At 40.6% G+C, this 20,838-nt stretch overlaps 4 protein-coding genes across 4 annotated transcripts in view; 2 read left to right on the top strand and 2 right to left on the bottom strand.

Moving 5' to 3' along the window:
* LOC135170878 (uncharacterized) overlaps positions 1-20,838 on the top strand; it is a 371,576-nt gene that overhangs the window by 209,834 nt on the left and 140,904 nt on the right. The window lies entirely within an intron of this gene.
* Positions 1-20,838, bottom strand: part of LOC135170877 (putative tyramine receptor 2) — a 75,363-nt gene that overhangs the window by 43,360 nt on the left and 11,165 nt on the right. The gene's annotated exons all lie outside the window — the stretch shown is intronic.
* LOC135170739 (uncharacterized) lies at positions 5,199-7,544 on the bottom strand. The gene is made up of 2 exons (XM_064136792.1): positions 7,188-7,544; positions 5,199-7,098 (listed from the first exon to the last, which is right to left on the bottom strand). The coding sequence occupies exon 2, from the start codon at positions 6,471-6,473 to the stop codon at positions 5,847-5,849; it is 627 nt and encodes a 208-aa protein (XP_063992862.1). The 5' UTR covers positions 6,474-7,098; positions 7,188-7,544; the 3' UTR covers positions 5,199-5,846.
* On the top strand, positions 8,738-10,854 carry LOC135170887 (uncharacterized). The gene is made up of 4 exons (XM_064137045.1): positions 8,738-9,290; positions 9,627-10,071; positions 10,312-10,404; positions 10,517-10,854. The coding sequence occupies exons 2-4, from the start codon at positions 9,983-9,985 to the stop codon at positions 10,671-10,673; spliced, it is 339 nt and encodes a 112-aa protein (XP_063993115.1). The 5' UTR covers positions 8,738-9,290; positions 9,627-9,982; the 3' UTR covers positions 10,674-10,854.

Below are 20,838 nucleotides of genomic sequence, written 5' to 3'. Positions count from 1 at the left end.
CTTTACGCGATTATCGTGGCTAGTCCTCCCGGCTGGTTCCCCGGGGATCCGCGGACACTCAAATTTTCTTAATAATTATTTTAAAATTGGCGATTCAGTGAGGTGTTGGCCGCGATATCCCCTGCTGACCTTCCATACTTGACCCGATCTTAACTTATCTCGCGGATCCCTCCCTCTGGGGTGCTGGCACTCGCAGCCAGGCTGTTCATCCCGAGGAGATGTTGCGAACGGATCCCCCCTCCGCCGACGCCGGATGATAATTTTTATTACCCCTCTTCCCGGCGCGAGCGGAGGGCCGACACGATTTCCTCTTATACCCCTAATCAATTCTAACATTTTCCGCTAACCCTTAATTTTTCCTTAGTTTTCTACGTGGGAGTAACCTCCGGTCGATTCGGGAAATTCGCGAGATTGCTTTCCTCGTGATAATTTTTAAATTCTCTTCCTCTCATTTTCCACCCACTCGATGCACGGCACAACCCAAAAACCGAAAACTAATTACATAAATCCTAAACAGCCTGGCAATTCGTCGAAGACAGGGGCCGCACCTGCTTCGAGCGACCTTCCACCAAAAACCAAACACTTAAGCAATTAACCCCCTAAAATGCACTCATTGGAGCGCCGGCATTTCAGCAGGGCTTATTCGAATGCCCGTAGGATTCACGAAGGGTGAATCCAAAAAAAAAACTACTGGATGATTCTTATGTTGCCCCTTCTTCACAATAATTTTGGTGGGCCCACAAAACTCATACTTGGGGCAGCAAACGGCGAGCAAACTCCTTACTTGAGGTTATTAACCACCTGAGGGTGGCGGGAAAGGTATACTAACGCCTATTGGTCGGGTTTAGCCACACCGGGGTGCAAACTTACGCGATTGATAAAAATCTTCTCTCTCTATTCTCTCTTTCACTCACGTTTTTCTACATGGGTCGTCTCGGCTGAAATGCCGCCCGTCTGTGAGTGTTCCTAACAGACGTCTCCACATGTCTGTTACATTCTCCTCGTTTGACGATCCTTATCCGAGTATGTCTTCCGGTTATTGGGTCCAGCGTGGAGCAGTCCTTCATCTCTCTGGTAGGCTTTGGATGTTTTTCCTGGTAGGATCTTAAGTCGTACTTACGACCTGAGATTATTAATCGGATCTAGATAGATGGACGTGAGCGATAAACTTTTACATTATCCTTCATTCACAAAAAAAAACATATGTAGGCATTTGCAGCCGTTGACGGCGAATCAGTCTTTTTTTTTCTCGACCACTTGTCAAAAATAAAAAAATAGAAAAGAGAAAGAAAATTAACACTAATAGGGCTTCCTGGCCCAGCGCACTTTCTGCGAGTATAAACAAAAAAAATTACTAGCATTCCTTCGCCCTTTACAAAATATATCACAAAAAGAAAAACAAAAAGAGAACCTAAAAAAACTAACATTGGAGTTCCACACACCACGCTACTCTTGAGCGTACACCCCAATACAGGAAAAACTGTCGGACAAAAAAAATAAAAGAACTATCGTAGCGGAATGCATTTTCCGCGGTTACGTAACAGGTGGCTTGCCTGTTCGGAGTTAGGGCCGGCGCAGGTTAGCGCCGAGGATAGCGGGATCCCCAGGCTTTGGATGCCTTCTGCCGGTCTTCTGGGTGATCTCTGGCCAGTAGTAACCTGCCCATTAGTAGCTCGGTGATGGCGGCGACGGTCTCAGCTGGGAGGGTGATGTCACTGGAGGTAGAAGAAGCGGTGCTGGCTCGAAGAGGGTTAGCTGGAAAGTCCCTCCTTACCTCGCTAGATGAACCTCCGTAGTAGGGGTACATCGGAGGATAGTCCGTGTGAGGATTCCAGTACTGTTCCTGGACTGGGTATGTTGTCCTCCTGATGGAGGATTCCGGTAGGTACTCTTCGTACCTTTCTACTCCCGGGGTTTGTTCCCAGTAACGGGCATATTGTGCATCCCTTAGGATATCCGGATGATATTGGTCCACGTGAGCTCCTCTGGGGGATGGAGATCGATCTATGCGATGCTGAACTGGGCGATCGCCATCTCAGGTTGTAATCATGGAACGTCGAGTTGGAGGTGGAGACTCCCTGGAGAGCGTCGCTAGATACGCGGGGTTTCGGGTCTCTGAGTATCCCGGTGTCTGCTTGGTTGACCGACTGGCCGTTGCTCTGGTGAACTCGGTCTGGTGAGTCGGACATGGTCGATCCATTGTGAATCAGAATGGACACTTCCCACAGAAGAATCCCCCTGTGGGATTGGGGCACTCAGCTGGTCGATGGCCATGTCGACGACAGTCGAAGCACCGAATCCTCTTTTTCTTGGAGCCGCTTGGACGATCTCGTTGGCTGTGGCCTGCCGTCGAAGTGACCGGGGATGGCTTCATGGTCGACCTAGAGGTGGAGTGGCGATCGCTGAGGTGAGAGATTCGGGCGGTCACTTGGTGGGGTGTCCAAGATGTGGTCGGATTCTGATCCGTACTTGCCTCTCCTGGAGTCTTGAGTGGAGCCAATCCGGAGGTGGAGGTGCTAGGACCAGCATCTTCTGTCGCCGGGGCCCTTGGTTGTGGGGAAGTCCGGAGTATGGTTCCAGATCCATCCTGTAGTGGTCTCGGAGGAGTAGTCTGGTTGGGTGTAACGAGGAGTGTCCGGCTCTAGCCTCACGCTCACCCCTGACAGTGAAGTCTGTTCATCATCCTGCCAGTCTATCTGTAGGACGTCGAAGGTGGGTGTCTGGGGCATCTCGCGGGAGATCCCACTACTTCCATCGGGTCGTCGGCAGTAGGACTGGCCAGATTTTTATCCCCATCCGGATCTGGGTGATTATGGGTTTCCGAGCAGGTGTTTTCCGAGCTCGATGAGTCGGAAGAGGACGAGGACGAGGAGGATGATGAGGAGCTGGTTGAGTTTTCGGGTGGCCCTGGTGTTTCGGGTGAAGGGGGATGTGGACCTTCTCCGTTGAGGACTGTGGTTCACTCCGTGTTGGGGGATCATCCTCCGCAGCTCCGACTGGTGTGGGTAGTGGAGGGACTATATACCGGAGCTTGGGTATATATTTGAGGGGCTGCAGGCTACATTGCTGGAGGGCTAGCATGAACCCTTTCCTCTTTCTCTCCAGGTCCCACAACTCTAGTAACCAGGAATTTAGAGGTTCCCAGTAGTCCTGAATTCATGGGGCTGGCTAGATTGTTGGTATCCTCTCCAGCACGACCCTGGATTGAACGGTGGTGGTCAATGAGGCGCAGTCCTGGGATACCTTAGTAGGAGCCACTTCAGGGTGGAGGGTCGCAGATGCGGGTAGCGAGAAGGGCCCAGCCTCGGAGTAGTTTGAGCTCCTTGGTGGAGAGATGGTTTTGATGTCTCGCTCCACGGCCGGAAACTGCAAGTCCGTTAGTTCCGGAGGTACTCCTTCTGGCCAGAGGGCTGCCACAAGCGTCTTTTCGGACTGGGATAAATCCAGATTTACCTCCAAATCTGGTGCGGACTGGTTTTCCGTAGCTGGAGGTGTCACTGTCCCTGTGGTGGTCGGGGAGCTTTCTGGGCCCTCTGCTGGATTCAACCTCTCTGTCGGGTTTTCTCGTGTGCTCGCTGGTGGTCCATTTTTATGTTAATAAAAATCTATTGTGTTACAAGGTTGCCGCAGTCGCTACCCAATCGGTAAAAGGGCAGATATTCCCAGCATTCATAATTAATTTCCAAAACTCCACACCGGCTCGTCTCAAAATTATACCATCAAGTCTGCAATAAACAAGAATGTCTTTATGAAAATTAAATTCATAATTTTCTTCTACGCGTTCATTACACCAAGATAGAAATTTGTAACGATCTTGTACACTCATTGTATCCGCACCGAAATATTTTCTAGCAGGTATAGGGCCTACGTAGTTTTGATTATCTTACGTATTGAAAGAACGTGGAAGAATGTGGAATAGCATTTCGCTATATTCCCCCAACTAAATGCTTTCAACAAACTTGCGAGAGCCATGTGAAAATAATTGCAACTATCTATACATTTGTGATCCCGAAAATCCATTAAAATAATGTTTGTTTCGGTAATTAATGCTTTAATTTCGCTGTTAATTCGCCGCATAACATCTCTCAAAATAAATTGTGAATTATAGACTTTTGCGTTATGAGCAATACAAACTACTTTTTCATCCGTCTTATCTATCGACGTGATATAATCAACAAATCCGCGCACAGGATCGTTCCCATCGGAAACATTTTCCCCATGTTTACAAACCCCACATGGATTTCTGTGGTTATCGTTAGCATTCACAATATTGTCGTCGTTCATGTCTGCACAGCGGACACACACCGTTTGTGCAACGCAAAGGTTTGGAACGTGTACGTTGACGTCAGTATTTCCCTGCAATACCTCATCCGGTCTGATCTCAAAGTGATAGGAAACAAACGCCACGCGTTTCAAAGTCAATTTTTGATGTGAAACATCTATAGGCGCACTCCTAAACCGAATCGTTGGCGTGGCGATACTTGCCGTGGCGAGCAATCGCCACGCTATACTAAGGTATGCCTATCTATATTCTGTGTAGTAGAGTGTACGGTGTGGTTTCTCACTCAGTTCGACGTTGTTGTTTACTACGGTAAACATAACCTGCGTTTTATTTAATTTTTCATTTAAATTTTTGACAATAAAATATATCGTGACAGTGATAACTCAGAAGATCAAAGTGATCAACCTTGTGCAAAGAAAGTATTGTATACTACCAAGTCATCAGTAAGTAGATCGTATTTTTCAAGTCTCCATAAATGTAATTATTATATTTTTATATTTAATTAATTACATTCATATTAATCATATTAATAATTTATATAAATTATATTAATATTATCTTCAATTAAGTATCCTTTTATTATTCATGAAAGAATTAATATAGAAAAATTTATTAATAAAATTTATATTTGCAAATCTTTAGTCATATATTGCAATAATTAACTAAGATTTGAGTTCATGAGTATATTGAAGCCACACTTAAATTTTTTTTTTTTTTGTGTATTTTAATATCATATTGTTTTAAATATTTCAGTTCCCAACAATCATCACAGGGATCACAAAATATTATTATTGAATCTGGACGCCACCCTGATCAGTTAAACACAAGGCATACTATCAATGTTGTGTAAGACTTTATTAATCGAATAGTACCAGACTATTTTAAACTATTGCATCTATTGGAGATATGTGTTCTTCACATGTTAAACTACAAGACGGAAGTGAATTAATTATGATTATAATATACATTTCACCTAATAACAAAATGGATCATATCATTTCATTTTTACATGAAAGGTTATTTCCTTATAGTCAAACAGGTTCAATAATTCTTAAAACGAATAAACATAAACTACCATTATTTTTAGCTGCATATTTCAATGTAAATTTTGCAAGAGCTGAATCAATGCCATTAATGACATTTCTTCAAAAAGAATTTCAATGGCAAATCAATAACGATCCAAAAGAATCTACTACCAAATATGGAACAACAATAGATGCTGTATTTGTGAGATATCTTGATGGTGTTTCATCCAATACTTTTGTAACGTACTTTAGTTATCATCGACCAATCGTCACAGTAATACCGGCAGAGGAAAAATCGAATATAACTATTATTGAAGCCACAGATGAAAATATTTAAATTGCGGCAACTTGATACTAATATCGGATTTTTATATCATGTAAATAAATGTTTATTAAATAAAGTTACCATTTACTGTAAGAATCTCGTAATACTTCATTTTTTCATTAGGCTATATTTAATTCCTGTAATAATATTATCTTTTATGCATATTACTTGTACACACACGATGTTTCACATCTGCCAGGCGTCCCATGACGGCTCATTTTTTCTTACTCTTTAAGGTAGGCATATAGTACAGATCAGAAACACTTTTGTCCATTTGACATACGTTGCAATAATATTTATGGCACACATGATTCTGAGTTTTACGATGATTCTTTTTCCTATTACATTGTTCACCCAATTTCATGTGCCCACAGACGGTCCGATTATTCCCACAAAAAAACCTTGCCTTTTTATGTTGTTCGGAACATAATTGGCCGTGAAACTGTCGCTTACAATCGTCACACACTATTTTTTCAACGATCGTAGAGTCACACGGAGGATTATTCAAGCACATGTCGCGAGTCTTATCACAAATAAGTCCCCGCACAGTGTAAAGCTTATAACACGGTTTGCAAGGATATTTCACGCCAAAGAAAGAAGGTAAATTTTGGATTGGCTCATAGTGTTTATCTCCTGGACAAAACACAATCGGTAAGGTGCACCGTACGGACATCTTCCTGCTAATGAGTTCAGGCGTACCATCGTAGACTACAGGGTGATCTTTTGCATTCCTCGTGAAAGAATAAACCTTGATAAGGCATCCTTCTTCAGCCAAGAACAGTTGATATTGAGCGACGTCCTGTAGAGCACAGCCCTCGCCAGGAGCAATGGCTCGTGCCATTTGAATTAGGCTTTTGGCCTCCTCATGCTGTATTCTACTCTTGCATTACCATATGGATTGCCATACTTTGTGTATCTTACCCGTATCCGCTCTCGTTTCCAATTCTTTCGCATATACTGTGGCCACAACAAGTGATCGGGCAAGGCACAAGCCCTTGTCACTCGAAATGTGAAGAATACATTTTCTTCTCAGCCTTCTCATCATGTCACTTTCAAGCAACCCTTGACCTACCAGGGCTTCAGGCACATAAAGTTTGATCCATAGCGTATCGGCACAGCCGAAACCGTTGACGCTCTGCGCGATGGAGCTCAGGAGATTCTTGAAACTCATAACCGTTGATCGCACGTGGACTTATCCAGGCATTGTCTCTTTCCATATTTGCAAAATGGAATGTAAGGCACATTTGATTCATACCGCGTCCTAGTGCCTCAATAATTTCATTATACACGTTGCGAAAAGGCCTTTCACCCGGTCGGTAGGGTCACGTCCTTTGGGTAAAGGATTGTTACAAACTCCATCACATGTGTCTCAAGTTTGAAACGTGGAAGTCTCTGGCGGGATCTGCGTACGATCCTTAAGACTGACGGTAGACCTTCAATTTCTTCAGCGCGATCATTTTGTTCATCTGAAATTGAGTTTACGGTTTTTCAACGACAACAATATGTCTAAATGTTTTTTCTCATTATTATAAGTGGTATAAAACTAGAGACTCACCATTCTGTTGATGTAGTAAATCTCGATTAACATCTTTAACAGCTTCCAGAGCCTTAGAATCACTTATCGTATTTTCGCTACCACCATATTGAATATCAAAGAGCTTACAATAGAATAGAAATAAATCTCTGTCAAAATTATTCCCAATTGAAAAATTACTGAATAAGTCAAGATCAAAGTTATCTATCCAATCGTAAGCCCCGTCTGGAGGCACGGAGTCCCGCTAAATCGTTTGGATCCGACATTTCAAACCGTTATTGGGAAACTGCAGTTAGGTGGCAACATACTGCACATCTTCAGCTATTTATCTGCCCCCGCCCACGTGCAATGTTCTCGCCTTAACCATAGGTACGCCCACTTAGCACCCCCAATGCAGGTGCATTATGCCACTCCCCCCCTAACAGTTCCAAATCCATGACATTTTTTGATATCATAAAATTTGTGACGAGGCAGAACTTGTGCCCTCCCCTCAGCCCCCAAGAATACGCCTCTGTGTGGCAGGCTAGGTTTTTTCCTGCTGCCGTTGGCCCCCACATTCTCGAGTATATTCCTCTCCCTCCCTTTAACCCTTCGCCACAGTACTCAAAGTGCGATATTGCTATCCCCTCCCCCCGGATATCCAGAGCAGAGGAACCCACGTGCCATGAATGGAGTGACGACTGGATTACGGGTCCCCCACTCCATCAAGAGGATCGCTGAGGACTTCGAAACGAGTAATCATGACTACACTACGCTTTAGACCCGTCCGAGATACAGTTGAGTATCTCAGATTGAGTAGTGGTAGTGCAGAAATAGTCAAAGTTGAGAAAATGAAGAATATTAAAGAGTTCTTGAGTTGAAAAGGAAGAGTGAGGAAATTTGCGAAGGTGATGAAGGAGCGGCGGACAAGAGAGACGGAGGAGAAGAAGAACAAAAGAGTTCGACAGAAGGCGAGGCTAGACGTGCGTATCGATCAAGAGAAAAGTGCCCCCCTTTTGCTTCTTTGAAGATATCCGAACTTTGGAGGGTTCCCCTATCACTGTGAGTACCCCTCTTTTATTTTCTTCCCGCCCCAAAATTATTGAACATTACCTTGTCCCCTGAATATAACCTCCCCCCAACGGTGAGCATTCCGATTATAATTGAACTCCCCCTGATTATCTGTATCCCCCTCTATAGATTCTTTTTTACTGAGATACAAGTAAATCGTTCCCTTAACTTCTTCCCCCAGGTTTTTTGCATATTATTAGTGTTCCGGCGAGAGCGCAAAAAAACCGCGGAGAGGGGGATGCGGGTTAACGGGGGGAAATAATTGTGACACGAGAGGCACTGGGTTTTGTCAATAAAAAACTATTTATTTCGCGTCACTTATGATTAACAACCATTAAAATATACAATTATACAGTTGTGACCTACAAACGAGCCGCGAACAACACTTCGTTATAGAACGCGGTAGAGAGATAAATCTAGTGACAGAGAAATGTCGATGGTTAACGGTTACCACGAGAGCACGTTACAAAATGTCTCTCGGAACGTCCGAGAGAAAAACCTCCGGAAACATCGAACGTTCCAGATTCGATTCGAACGTTCCCGTAGAGTCACCGGAAACGGTGATAAGGACAGCGCCTCAGGTGCGTAACTACGCACCTGAATGCCAGCGCGGCCGGTCAAGCAGACCTCGCCCAGGAGGTGCTGCCGCCCTTTATCCATATGAGGCTGTCGCCTCAACAATTAGAATCCTTCTTTTTTTGATGTGAAACATCTATAGGCGGACCCCTAAACTGAATCGTTAGCGTGGCGAAACTTGCCGTGGCGAGCATTCGCCAGGCTATACTAAGGTATGCCTATCTATATTCTGTGTAATAGAGTGGACGGTGTGCGGATGGGCCGCCACGCTATACTGAGGTATACCTATATATATTATGTGTAGTAGAGTGTACGGTGTGGCTTCTCACGCAGTTCCACGTGGTTCTTTATACGGTACAGATAACCTGTGTTTTATGTAATTTTTTATTTCAATTTTTGAAAATAAAATATGTGTGATAGTGATAACTTAGAAGATCAAAGTGATCAACCGTGTGCAAAGAAAGAGAAACTAGACTATGGCATACTACCAAGTCATCAGTAAGTAGATCCTATTTTTCATGTCTCCATAACTGTAATTTTATATCTATATATTTAATTAATTATATTGATATTAATCATATCAGTAATTTATAAATTATATTAGGATTAATAATTATATAAATTATATTAATATTATCTTTAATTAATTATTTTTTTATTATTCATGAAGGAATGAATATGGACAAATTTATTAACTAAATTTATATTCTCAAATCTTTAGTCATATATTGAAATAATTAACTAAGATTTGAGTTCATGAGTATATTGAAGCCATACTCAACATTTTTTTTTTTTTTGGTATATTTTAATATCATATTTTTTAAAATATTTCAGTTCTCAACAATCTGCACAGGCATCACAAAATATTATTATTGAAACTGGACGCCATCCTGATCAGTTGAACACAAGGCATACCATCAATGTTGTGTAAGACTTTACTAATCGAATAGTACGAGACTATTTTAATTTTTGATGTGAAACATCTATAGGCGCACTCCTAAACCGAATCGTTGGCGTGGCGATACTTGCCGTGGCGAGCAATCGCCACGCTATACTAAGGTATGCCTATCTATATTCTGTGTAGTAGAGTGTACGGTGTGGCTTCTCACTCAGTTCGACGTTGTTGTTTACTAGGGTACACATAACCTGCGTTTTATTTAATTTTTCATTTTAATTTTTGACAATAAAATATGTGTGACAGTGATAACTCAGAAGATCAAACTGATCAAACTTGTGCAAAGAAAGTGAAACTACACTATGGTATACTACCAAGTCATCAGTAAGTAGATCGTATTTTTCAAGTCTCCTTAAATGTAATTATTATATTTTTATATTTAATTAATTATATTCATATTAATCATATTAATAATTTATATAAATTATATTAATATTATCTTCAAATCTTTAGTCATATATTGCAATAATTAACTAAGATTTGAGTTCATGAGTATATTGAAGCCACACTTAAATATTTTTTTTTTTTGTGTATTTTAATATCATATTTTTTAAAATATTTCAGTTCCCAACAATCATCGCAGGGATCACAACATATTCTTATTGAAACTGGACGCCACCCTGATCATTCAAACACAAGGCATACTATCAATCTTGTGTAAGACTTTATTAATCGAATAGTACCAGACTATTTTAATTTTTATCTTAGATTTTATTAACATATTTATATTTTTTTAAATATAAATGTGTGTTTATATTTTTTAATATAGAACAACAATAGATGCTGTATTTGTGAGATATCTTGATGATGTTCCGTCCAATATTTTTGTAATGTACTTTAGTTATCATCGACCAATCGTCACAGTAATACCGGCAGAGGAAACATCAAATATAACTATTACTGAAATCACGAATGAAAATATTTAAATTGTGGCCACTTGATATTAATATCGAACTTTTATATCACATGTAAATAAATGTTTATTAAATAAAGTTACCATTTTCTGTAAGAAATTCGTAATACTTCATTTTTCCATTAGGCTATATTTAATTCCTGTAATAATATCATCTTATATGCATATTACTTGTACACACATGATGTTTCACATCTGCCAGGCGTCCCATGACGGCTTATTTTTTTTCATTATATAGCGTAAAGCGTTTGCGCCGGCTGGTTGGCCTTACCCCCCTCCCTTGAATTTAAAGAAAAGGCCTGAAGTATTCTTTGTACGAATAATTATTATACGGAAAGTCCAGTATTTCATTAAATTATCAATTATATGTCAATTTCACCCGAGTTTGTGGTTTTTATGCCCAATTAATCTAATCAATTTTACAGGCCTTCCCTTTCAATATTAATGGATTGAAAGGGAAAATTTTTTCATTATTAGTGACTCCGCCATCAGGAATTAATTGTTAACCAATTCCTCATGGCCAATGTCACAAATTGTATAAAATCATAAGGTTCTGAATATAATTATTCAGAAGGCAATATGGACACAAGGTGGAAACATCCCTTCACTGCCATGATTTGCGACCCTACAGCATGTGGAAAAACATTTGTTGTTAAACGGTTTATGAAGGAAATTAAGCAAATGTGCGATACACAAATTGAACAAAGTGATCTTTTATTACGCCGACTGGCAGAATAGATATTCGGATTATGATAACACTTATGCCGACTTTCGTGGAGGCCTACTGTTCGGAGCGGGATCTCGTTTTGGGGATATTTTTTAGGAATGAGCGAGATGGACTTGGATTAGATTCGGGATGATTTTGACAGGTTCAGGAAAATTCACGCTCACGTGGCGTTGGTCATATCTCGTTATTTTACGTTAGTAAAAACTTATCACGAGTGACTTGACGTCCAACAAAAAAATAATAAGTTTAGTTTTAATCGCCGAACAAATTTTAATGCGCGGAACTAGAGAAAATGAGATCAATTCACTGGTACGGGCAAAAAAAAGAGAAGAGCCTAGTTGCACAGGCGCCAGAGATTAGATGTTACCACGTGAGAATCCACAAGTCCCTATCCAGTACGTGGCCCCTTCCATGTCATGGGTGAAACGACCACGAATTATCCGAGTGAGTCTGTCAAGTTGAGAGAGCAGGACTGGTATGTGTATGAGTGTAGAGCGGGTCCGTACGAGTGTGCGAAGACATCGCTTAACAACCGAACACCTACCACGATCTGGAGTTTTCGATGATAATAAACCAAAATTGGTTGTGGTGGACGATTTGATGCGGAATTCCTCGAATGGTGCGATAGTTGATTTATCCACAAAAGGAAGTAGTCATAACAATCTCAGTTTCATATTTATATCTCAAAATTTATTCCAACAAGGAAAAAGGCAGAGAGACATTTCACTGGATACAAATTACATCGTCGTATTTAAAAATCCCACGAATCATGCCGGAATTTCTCATTTGGCTCGCCCAATATATCCAGAAAACCCAAAGTTTCTGCAAGAAGCCTGTTGTACTACAATTTCGGCGGCTCATGGCTAGTTGTTAGTAGATTTGAAGCGATCGACTCTCAAAAACTGTACGTTACGTACCACTGTATTCCCCAGTGACCCCTGTCATTATGTTCATATTCTGCGGAAGGATTACAATATACAAGGAGAAGAAGCATCACGGATGGTACCGGTCGTTCATGTGTGATGCCAATGAGAAGGCGTTATCAAAAGTGTTCTATTAACAAGTCGCTTGCAGAAAAGAATACAGCCTTATTACACACTCTCATTCACGCACCACCCAGCCTACGACGAGTAATAACACAACACTCTCATAAAGATTTAATTCGCGAGTGTGCTTCAAACTTGCTACACCGGACTATTCCTTTGAAAAGTTGTGACAAATGAAAATTGTGCAAACATAAAAACTTTTTGAGAAAACTTGCCGATAACAAACAAAGTTTACCTACCAAGAAAAAAATAATGAATCAATAAGGTGCTTCACTTTTACCGATGCTATAGGGCCCTCTAATAAGCGCACTTATCTCAACTGTTGTGTACGGATGGAGCATGCACGTAAAATGATTCTTGTATTAGGAGGCGGTGTGGAACGCCTAAAACGAAATCTTCACATGCTGATGCTCGCCATATTTTAACTGAAATGGCTAAAGCGATTCAGCCATCAGCTCAAAGTTCACGCATTGTTACAAGTACATACCCAACTATTGGAAAGTAGATACCCAACTATTGGAAATTTTAAATTTGACAATTTCTATAGACGATCACGAAAAATGGGAATTGCATAATGACGTTCTGAGACTATATTTGTTTTATACAGAGCGGAGTAAAGCACCGGTGTTAGAAACGTGGACCCCCGACGAAACTGAAATCACTGAAGGATACGACCCAAAAACTATTGATGCGACTGTACCTAAAGTATATAAGCGAAAAGCTGCTAGTATATTAGGATACATTGACGCTATTAACGCTGATAACCGCCAAAGCACAAGGGACTTTGCATGGACAATCATTAGCTCGTGTTAATTCTGTAGATCTCATACAAGTTGTTGTCAGAGCCCGGAAAACATATTCAGCTAAACGATGGGCACATTTTGCCATTAGTCTCCAAAGTCTGAACACTCCTCGGGAGTTTCTGGGTAATCCCAAGTTCCATCAGCCTCCGCCAGCATTGCCAGACATTAGGCATCGGAAAGAACCTGAAATTTCAGAGGACGATTGTTCTGTAGACGAAGTTAACAGAGGGTAAGGCTATACACTACGCACCCCTCTTAGACATCGCTCCCGTAAAAACTTCACAAAAGCACAGATAACTCATCCCTAGCGAGCGAAAATCGACAAAGTCACATGATGGCTTCCGCTCTAAACGGTGAAAAACTATCGAGGACATATTTTAACCTTCCAGGGCCTGAGGCATACACAGGGAGTCGAAATATTTTGTCAAAATATAAGGAAGAATAAACGGACTCTCAATCCTCTCTACTATTTTTCTATTTCCAAAATCCCTTCGCATCGTTTCATTACACTGCAATCCCCATAAAAATACTCATCAACATATTTCGACAACTATGTTATGCCCCGAAATTCCATAACATTTCAGTTTTGTAATCCGGAGAATACGAGGACACGAAAGTGGCACGTGTTATTCGGAATTCAAAACATATGAAGAAAGAAAAATGAAAGACGATAAATATATGTGGATAAATCCACGTATATTCAACTTATGTAGATAACTGGGGCGCAGCGTCAGCGCTTTACCCCTCGAAAATGGCCTTCAGGGCGTCACCGTACACGTTGCATGTACGGTGGGGTCGAATGACCAGTTGTAATACGAATCCACGAGACAATAAATACTCGTAGATTCGTATTCTCTGGGTCAGTGATCCGAATTCTTTTCATTAAGAGTTACCTCTTTTGTATTTATGCTCGCCTGATACTTTCTGTCTCAGAGCGAGTCTTTAATCATTAATAATCTTGGGAAATAATGAATAAAAGTAGTTAATTGATTGGAGATATTTGTTTCTATCCTTTATCCGCGTGTGTTAATCCCGAAACTCGAACCCAACCGCTCGGGTCCATTACAACTATGTGTCGCTCATACGACAATGATCCGCTTATCTCTCGGACGCCTAATTTGGGGCTTCTACGAACACTCCTGCTCGAACTCTTAGACAGCCTCCTTCTTACATTGATAAGGACAACCTCTTAAGGTCATGCGCAGCCAATCACCCACGTTGGGTCCTTTCTCTGTCCACTGTTCTTTCGACTCGCTTTTACCAATGTTTTGCACCAGAATAACTATTCTAGAATTATATCAACAGGAAGATTTGACCATCCGACGGAAATATGCGGAAGAAATCTATCACAGTACATTTTTACAATAAATAATTGAGGATATCCGATTTGAAATTTTCTTTTCCACCGGTAACCAACATACTCAGTCCATTTAAATGTCATGGGACAGTACTTAATCTTCTGTATAATCGTAGAATTGACATTGCCTTTTTTGTTATTGGACTTTACATTACGAATGTTTGTCAAAAATTGATTTTCAAATGGAATGCATAGGTCTTCCTACGATTAGTATTTTTTTTATCCTGGTGTTTCCACTTGAGAGTAGAAAACATTTTTATGAGAGAAAATTCTAGGAACTTTGCGGTTGATGTGTATCCTCTGTTTTCTTGAATGTATACAGAGGGGCATGAGTGAGACCATTGTTTATGTCAGCATCAGGTTCAGGGTATTGTATCCCTTTAGTCTTTTAGTTTGTTCCTTTAAGGAAACGAGGCAGAGCGGTTGTGCCATTGCAGCGTATAGAATAAGAGAATTAAAACGGGATTCACACGTCTGATCATTTAACCATTATCCCATTTCCAATAGGTTATGGGCCCAGGGAACGCGGTGCGCGAATTGCTTCTCTGATATTAAGTGTGAATTAGTGAAAAGTGGAAATTATTGACAAAAGTGACAGTTAAGACAAAAGTGCCATAATGGAAGGATTCCAGATTACTAGCGAGTTCAAACCATTCAACGGAGAAGAATATAGTGTGTGAAATTTCAGGATTCCTGAATTATTAACTGGAAATAATGTGACTAAAGTAATAGACTCCAAGTCAGAGGACCCGACATCGAAGGAGTGGAGGAAAGCTGAACGATTGACGAGAAAGCGGTTATCAAACATCTCCCCGACGCACTCGTGCTCTTTGCGAAACCTCGTCAGACAGCTAAGCAGATCCTTGAAAATCTGGACAGTATTTACGGTCGAAAAAGTCATCCCAGGCAACATCCAGTACGAAAGCAGAAACATGAAGTGGAATGTCGTGGAGCTATACCACTTATTATCCACCTCACAGAGTTTGAGTCTTATGGAGCGTCATCACTGCACTGGAAACCATCAGTGGTGATCAATTGAGACTCGAAAGTGTCAAGAAGCGATTGTTAGACCATGAAGTGAAATTAGAATCGAAATCAAGTGATACAAATGCCAAAGTGTTATATGTGGAAAATAAAAGTGAGAACTATCATCAAAAGGTGTATTTTGGAAATGCCAATTTCAAACGACGGAGTTTCCATCGGGGATTCAAAAAGATTAATCCCAAAACTCAAGGATTTAACGAGAAGTGTTTGCATTGTGGTAGACAAGGACACAGATGGAATGAATGCCGACAGTTTCTGGGGGCTCAAATGGAAGACACGAAACGGGAGAAGGATAAGGCCACGAGAGACAGAGAACATTAAAGACAGTTCAGACTGCCCAAAACGTGTGATCCAGCTGTGACGCAGATGACTTTGCTTTTATGGTCAGTAACAACCTGTGTCAACCATAACAAAATACAGGAATCATCTTCATCCTTGACTCGGGTGCATCGGAACATCTGATCAATCGAAGTGATTTGGTTGAAAATTTCATCAATCTGGAAACGCCGATGAAGATATCTATTGCGAAGAATGATGAATACATAAATGCAACGAAACCAGGAATACTGCATTTAACAACGGACAGAAGGGTTAAAGTGACTCTTCAGGACGTTCTCTATAGCCCTGAGCTCCCACATAATTTATTATAAGTCCCCAGGATTCGAGAGGCGGGCTTCTCAGTCATATTTGACCGCGAGGGAATAAAGATAAGTAACAATGGTAGAATGCTCATAGAAGGTAAGCTAGAAAATAATTTATTTACCGTGTACCTGAAATTTATTCCGAGAACGGCGAAGAGTGTTGTTAGCGTTAACACGAAAGAACATTACGAACTATGGCATCGGCGATTAAGGTACATAGGAAAATCGAAATTTCTTCAGATGAAGTTAAAATCGATGGTAAAACACATTGAATTAATGAAAAGATATTTCACCGAACGATGATTTATGGGACTCATGTATATTAGGGAAGCAAGCACGTTTACCATTCGGAAAAGAAAAAGATAGAGAGCACGTAAAACATCTGTTTAAATTAATGATGTTCCGTGGGATGGTTGGGCCGGATGGGATGGTGGGTGTGGAAGTTCGGGAGATAATTCATTATGCACGTGGTTTCAGATAATTGGCCGGGTTTATTTTTAAAACGTCAATACACAGTAATGTACTCCGATGGTTAAAACACTTAGTAGTAGTAAGTGGGCACGATTGGCGAATTTATTCCAGGAATCGTCCCCCTTCCCCCTTTTTCAAGACGTGTCCGAACACGTTTTCCCCATTGTCCTTTGAGGAGGACGTCGCCGCTCTAGGGCCCCCTGGGGTGAGGGTCCCCAAAAAATGTCATTGTTCGACAGGAAGTGGGTGGTGGGCGGGTGGCGAAGGAATGCGAGCAGGTCCCAAAACACTTAAAACCATCCCATTGTTATGCAATGGAATGTCGTTCACGTGTTAAGGGAAACTGGCCCATTATTTTTTTAGATGGAGGATTGCGCAATGCCCTGGCATGAATGGCGCAGTAAATGGATGCTTTTTTTTTTACAGGTTTTTAGGGCAATAAATTTTCCCTTTCTATGGAAGACCGTTGGAAAAATTCTCAACGATGTCTCCTTTTTTTTTGACTAAGTTTATCTCTCTTTCTTTTATTGCATGTTTTTCCTTTCAAAAGTTTTTTTATTTTATTTAAAGATCAAAAATGGTTTTTGCCTTTCGTCTTTTTTTATACCTGAAAAGATGTTGAGGGTTTTTGTAATAAATAATTAAACATAGGGTTTACATTTTATCTTTCTTTTTATATTTCATAAAAATCGTAGGATACATTTTACAAATCATATGTGTATGGTTTTTTCAATATGAGGGCATTCTGTAAGCCCCTCCCGCGAATTTATCCAAATAATTAAAACAATTAGGGAATAATTATCCAAATAATTGGTACAAATGTGGGATGACTGATCTATGATGTGAAATGAGTGAAAGGGCAAACGCAGGTATGAGTGAGATGAGAGAATGTCGCCACAAAATGTAAACCTAGACGGGAATTTTCCAACTATTTTTAAAGATTTGAATGTTTATGTGAATGTATCGGATGTCTGTTGCGTAGTAGGGAATAAAGCACCATTGTTAGATTGAGTGGAACAAGGGAAGTGATTTTGGGAATGAGTGTGACGTGTGAGGTATGCCTTTTTGTGTTTATGTGTGTCGTATGAGTGGAATGAGTGTGAAAGAGAAAACAGTGTGACAGAGTGAGAAAGAGAAATACAATAAATAAATGTGTATGGATGGTGCGAGAGGACGACTTATGGGTCAGTCCGAGGATGAAGTTTGAGCAGTGAAGATCGTAGATTATACCCTATGTATTTTTATTCATTTTTTTTAATAAATATTTTAAGTCTAATTGAGATAATTACTGTCCCCTGTACCCTGATCCTACAAATTGGGGGCTCGTCCGGGATCAGATCAGGCCAGTGATTATTTTAATAATGAAGAGTTTATAAAGTAGATAAATTAAAGTGAGAACAGCCAGTTTAGCGACTTAGTGAAGTAACCTAAAGGAGTTAACGTGATTCTTGTGGATACAATACGTGATAGGCAGACGGCCACACGAGTAAATTGTTGCGTATTGTGGAAGCATTTAACGAAGCATAAAAATGACAGGTGAAACACTGATAGCTACTTACGAGGCGATGTCGGAAGAGGAATTGCGAGCAAAATTACAAGTGCTCGGATTACCTACAGAAGGTGTACGCGACGTCCTATTGGATAGACTGAAGAAGCATTACGAGCAGAGTCCAGGTAGTTCTGGTATTAATACGAGAAAAGGTGACAAAGGAAGAAAAGGTGATAAAGGTGTAAAAAGTGGGCAAAAATCAGCAGATAGCCAAGCAAAAGAAGTGGAAACCAAAAAAGCGCATAAGAGTGCAGCTGTTGACGTGGATCAATTAAAGGTGATACAGTTGCAGAAACGATTGAACGAGATGGGCTTGTCGATCAAGGGCAAGAGAAAAGAATTACAAGAGAGGCTCAAATCAGCTCTGATGACTGACGATGAAGATGACAATGAAGGTGATGATCCTAGTGAATCAGATGAAAGTGATGAAGATCAGAGTGATTCCGATGAAAGTAGTGATGACACTGAAGATGAAATCGAAGAGCGAAATCGGCGACGACGCAGACCATCACCGAGACGTCGACGTCATAGGAGAACCGCATTAACATTTAAAGATGTGGAATACGCGCTTGAAAAATTCAGTGGTGACAAGAATGAGAATGTGCGTAGATGGATAAATAAATTTGAAGAAAATGCTGAAATGTGTGAGTGGTCAGATGTGGAAAAAGTGATTTATGCTCTACGATTATTGACTGGATCGGCCAAAGTGGTTGTTAATTTTGAAGAAAAGATAAAGTCGTGGAAAGCCTTAAAGAAGTTGTTGACCAGAGAATTTTCCAGCATGAGTAATAGTAAGCAGATACACAAGCAGCTGAGTGGTATCAGGAAAAAAGCAGACGAATCTTATCAAGAATATGTGTTCCGTGTTCTCGAAATTGCAAGCCACGCCGATATAGAAAAAGAAGCAGTGGTACAGTACATAATCGATGGAATTCAGGATGATGAGGTAAACAAGTCAATTCTATACGGTGCAAGATCAATCAAGAGTTTGAGAAGAAGACTATCCTACTACGAATTGCAAAAGAGCAATACCAAGAGTAAAGGATACACAGGTGAAAAATCGAGATTCCAAGGTGGTGAAAAATTTAAGAAAGGAGAAAAACATCAGCTGAAAAGTGTTGAGAAGAAGAAAAGGTGTTATGTATGTGGCAGTCCGTCGCATATGAGTCCAGAGTGTCCAGATAAAGCTAAAGGATCAAAGTGTTTTAAATGTACCGAGTATGGACATATTGCTTCTAAGTGCACTAATGAGAGACAATTAATAAAGACTGGAGATAACTCTAAAGCTCCCAAGCCGCGTGTTAATGTGTTGACGTCATTTGACAAGAAAACCCATAAGAATGTGAAAGTGTTAAATCAGGTGATTAATGCAGTGTTGGATCCTGGAAGTGATTTGCACCTGATGCGATCAAGTGTACACAGAAAGATTGGTTCACCAGAGTTGAAGCTGAAGATTATTCCGTTTTGGGGGTAAGCTCGATTACTCATTATACTTTGGGTAGATTCGCAGTTGATGTGATTATTGACGAGATGAACTTCAAGTTTAATATCGACGTAGTGCCAGATGATTTTGTTGGACACGACCTTTTGATCGGTGCTGAGTTATCCGAGCATGTGGAGGTGAGATTTAACAACAGGCAGGCAACGTTGGTAAGAGTAAATGAAGAAATTCCTTCCATTGATACTGACGACGCGGGATGGAATGAGGTTTTAAACATTAATGCATGCGAAACAAATAAAGTTAAAGAAGAAGTAATATCGCTCGATCATGTCACAAGTCCTGAGATAAAAGACGAATTAAAACAGCTGATAGAATCATATGAACCGACTGCAGAGCTAGATACTGGAGTTAAAATGAAAATTTTACTAAAAGATGAGGAACCAGTTTTTCAAAATCCCCGGAGATTGTCAGCTGAGCAAAAAAGAGTAGTGAACGAAATAATTGACCGATGGATTCAAGAAGGTGTTGTAAGAGCCAGTGTATCGGATTTTGCAAGTCCAGTGGTGTTAGTGAGTAAAAAAAATGGACAGATCAAACTATGTGTAGACTACAGACTTTTAAACAAAAAGGTGATAAGAGATCGGAATCCATTGCCTTTAATCGAGGATCAATTGGACCGTTTGCAGTGTGCGCGAATTTTTGTGACATTGGACCTGAAAGACGGATTTTTTCATGTTCCAATAGAAGAGGAAAGCATCAAGTACACTTCGTTCGTGGTACCAGATGGACAGTATGAGTTTATGAAAGTTCCTTTTGGGTTTTGCAACTCACCAGCCGTTTTCCAAAGACATGTAAGAGCTATTTTTCGTAAGTTCATTACTGAAGGTGTAGTGTTAGCTTATTTAGATGATTTGATTATACCAGGCAAAGACGAGAATGATTGTTTAGATAAGTTGAAAGTTGTGTTTCAAGTTGCTAGTAAGTACGGCGTGATTTTTAACTGGAGTAAATGTGAATTCCTAGTGAGACGCGTTGAATATTTGGGTTACGTGGTTGAGGCAGGTCAATACTACCCTTCGCCTAGAAAGACTTTAGTTGT

The sequence above is a fragment of the Diachasmimorpha longicaudata genome, chromosome 18, assembly GCF_034640455.1.
Source record: "Diachasmimorpha longicaudata isolate KC_UGA_2023 chromosome 18, iyDiaLong2, whole genome shotgun sequence".
NCBI classification, from domain to species: domain Eukaryota; kingdom Metazoa; phylum Arthropoda; class Insecta; order Hymenoptera; family Braconidae; genus Diachasmimorpha; species Diachasmimorpha longicaudata.
The sequence above is the reverse complement of the archived record's forward strand: the minus strand, read 5'-3'. Positions and strand labels throughout refer to the sequence as shown.

Coding starts and splice junctions, on each gene's coding strand:
- LOC135170739 (XM_064136792.1), bottom strand. CDS start 6,473: ATGGCACGAGCCATTGCTCCTGGCGAGGGCTGTGCTCTACAGGACGTC.
- LOC135170887 (XM_064137045.1), top strand. CDS start 9,983: ATGTGTGACAGTGATAACTCAGAAGATCAAACTGATCAAACTTGTGCA. Junction 10,072..10,311: donor GGTATACTACCAAGTCATCA/GTAAGTAGATCG, acceptor AAAATATTTCAG/TTCCCAACAATCATCGCAGG. Junction 10,405..10,516: donor AGGCATACTATCAATCTTGT/GTAAGACTTTAT, acceptor TTTTTAATATAG/AACAACAATAGATGCTGTAT.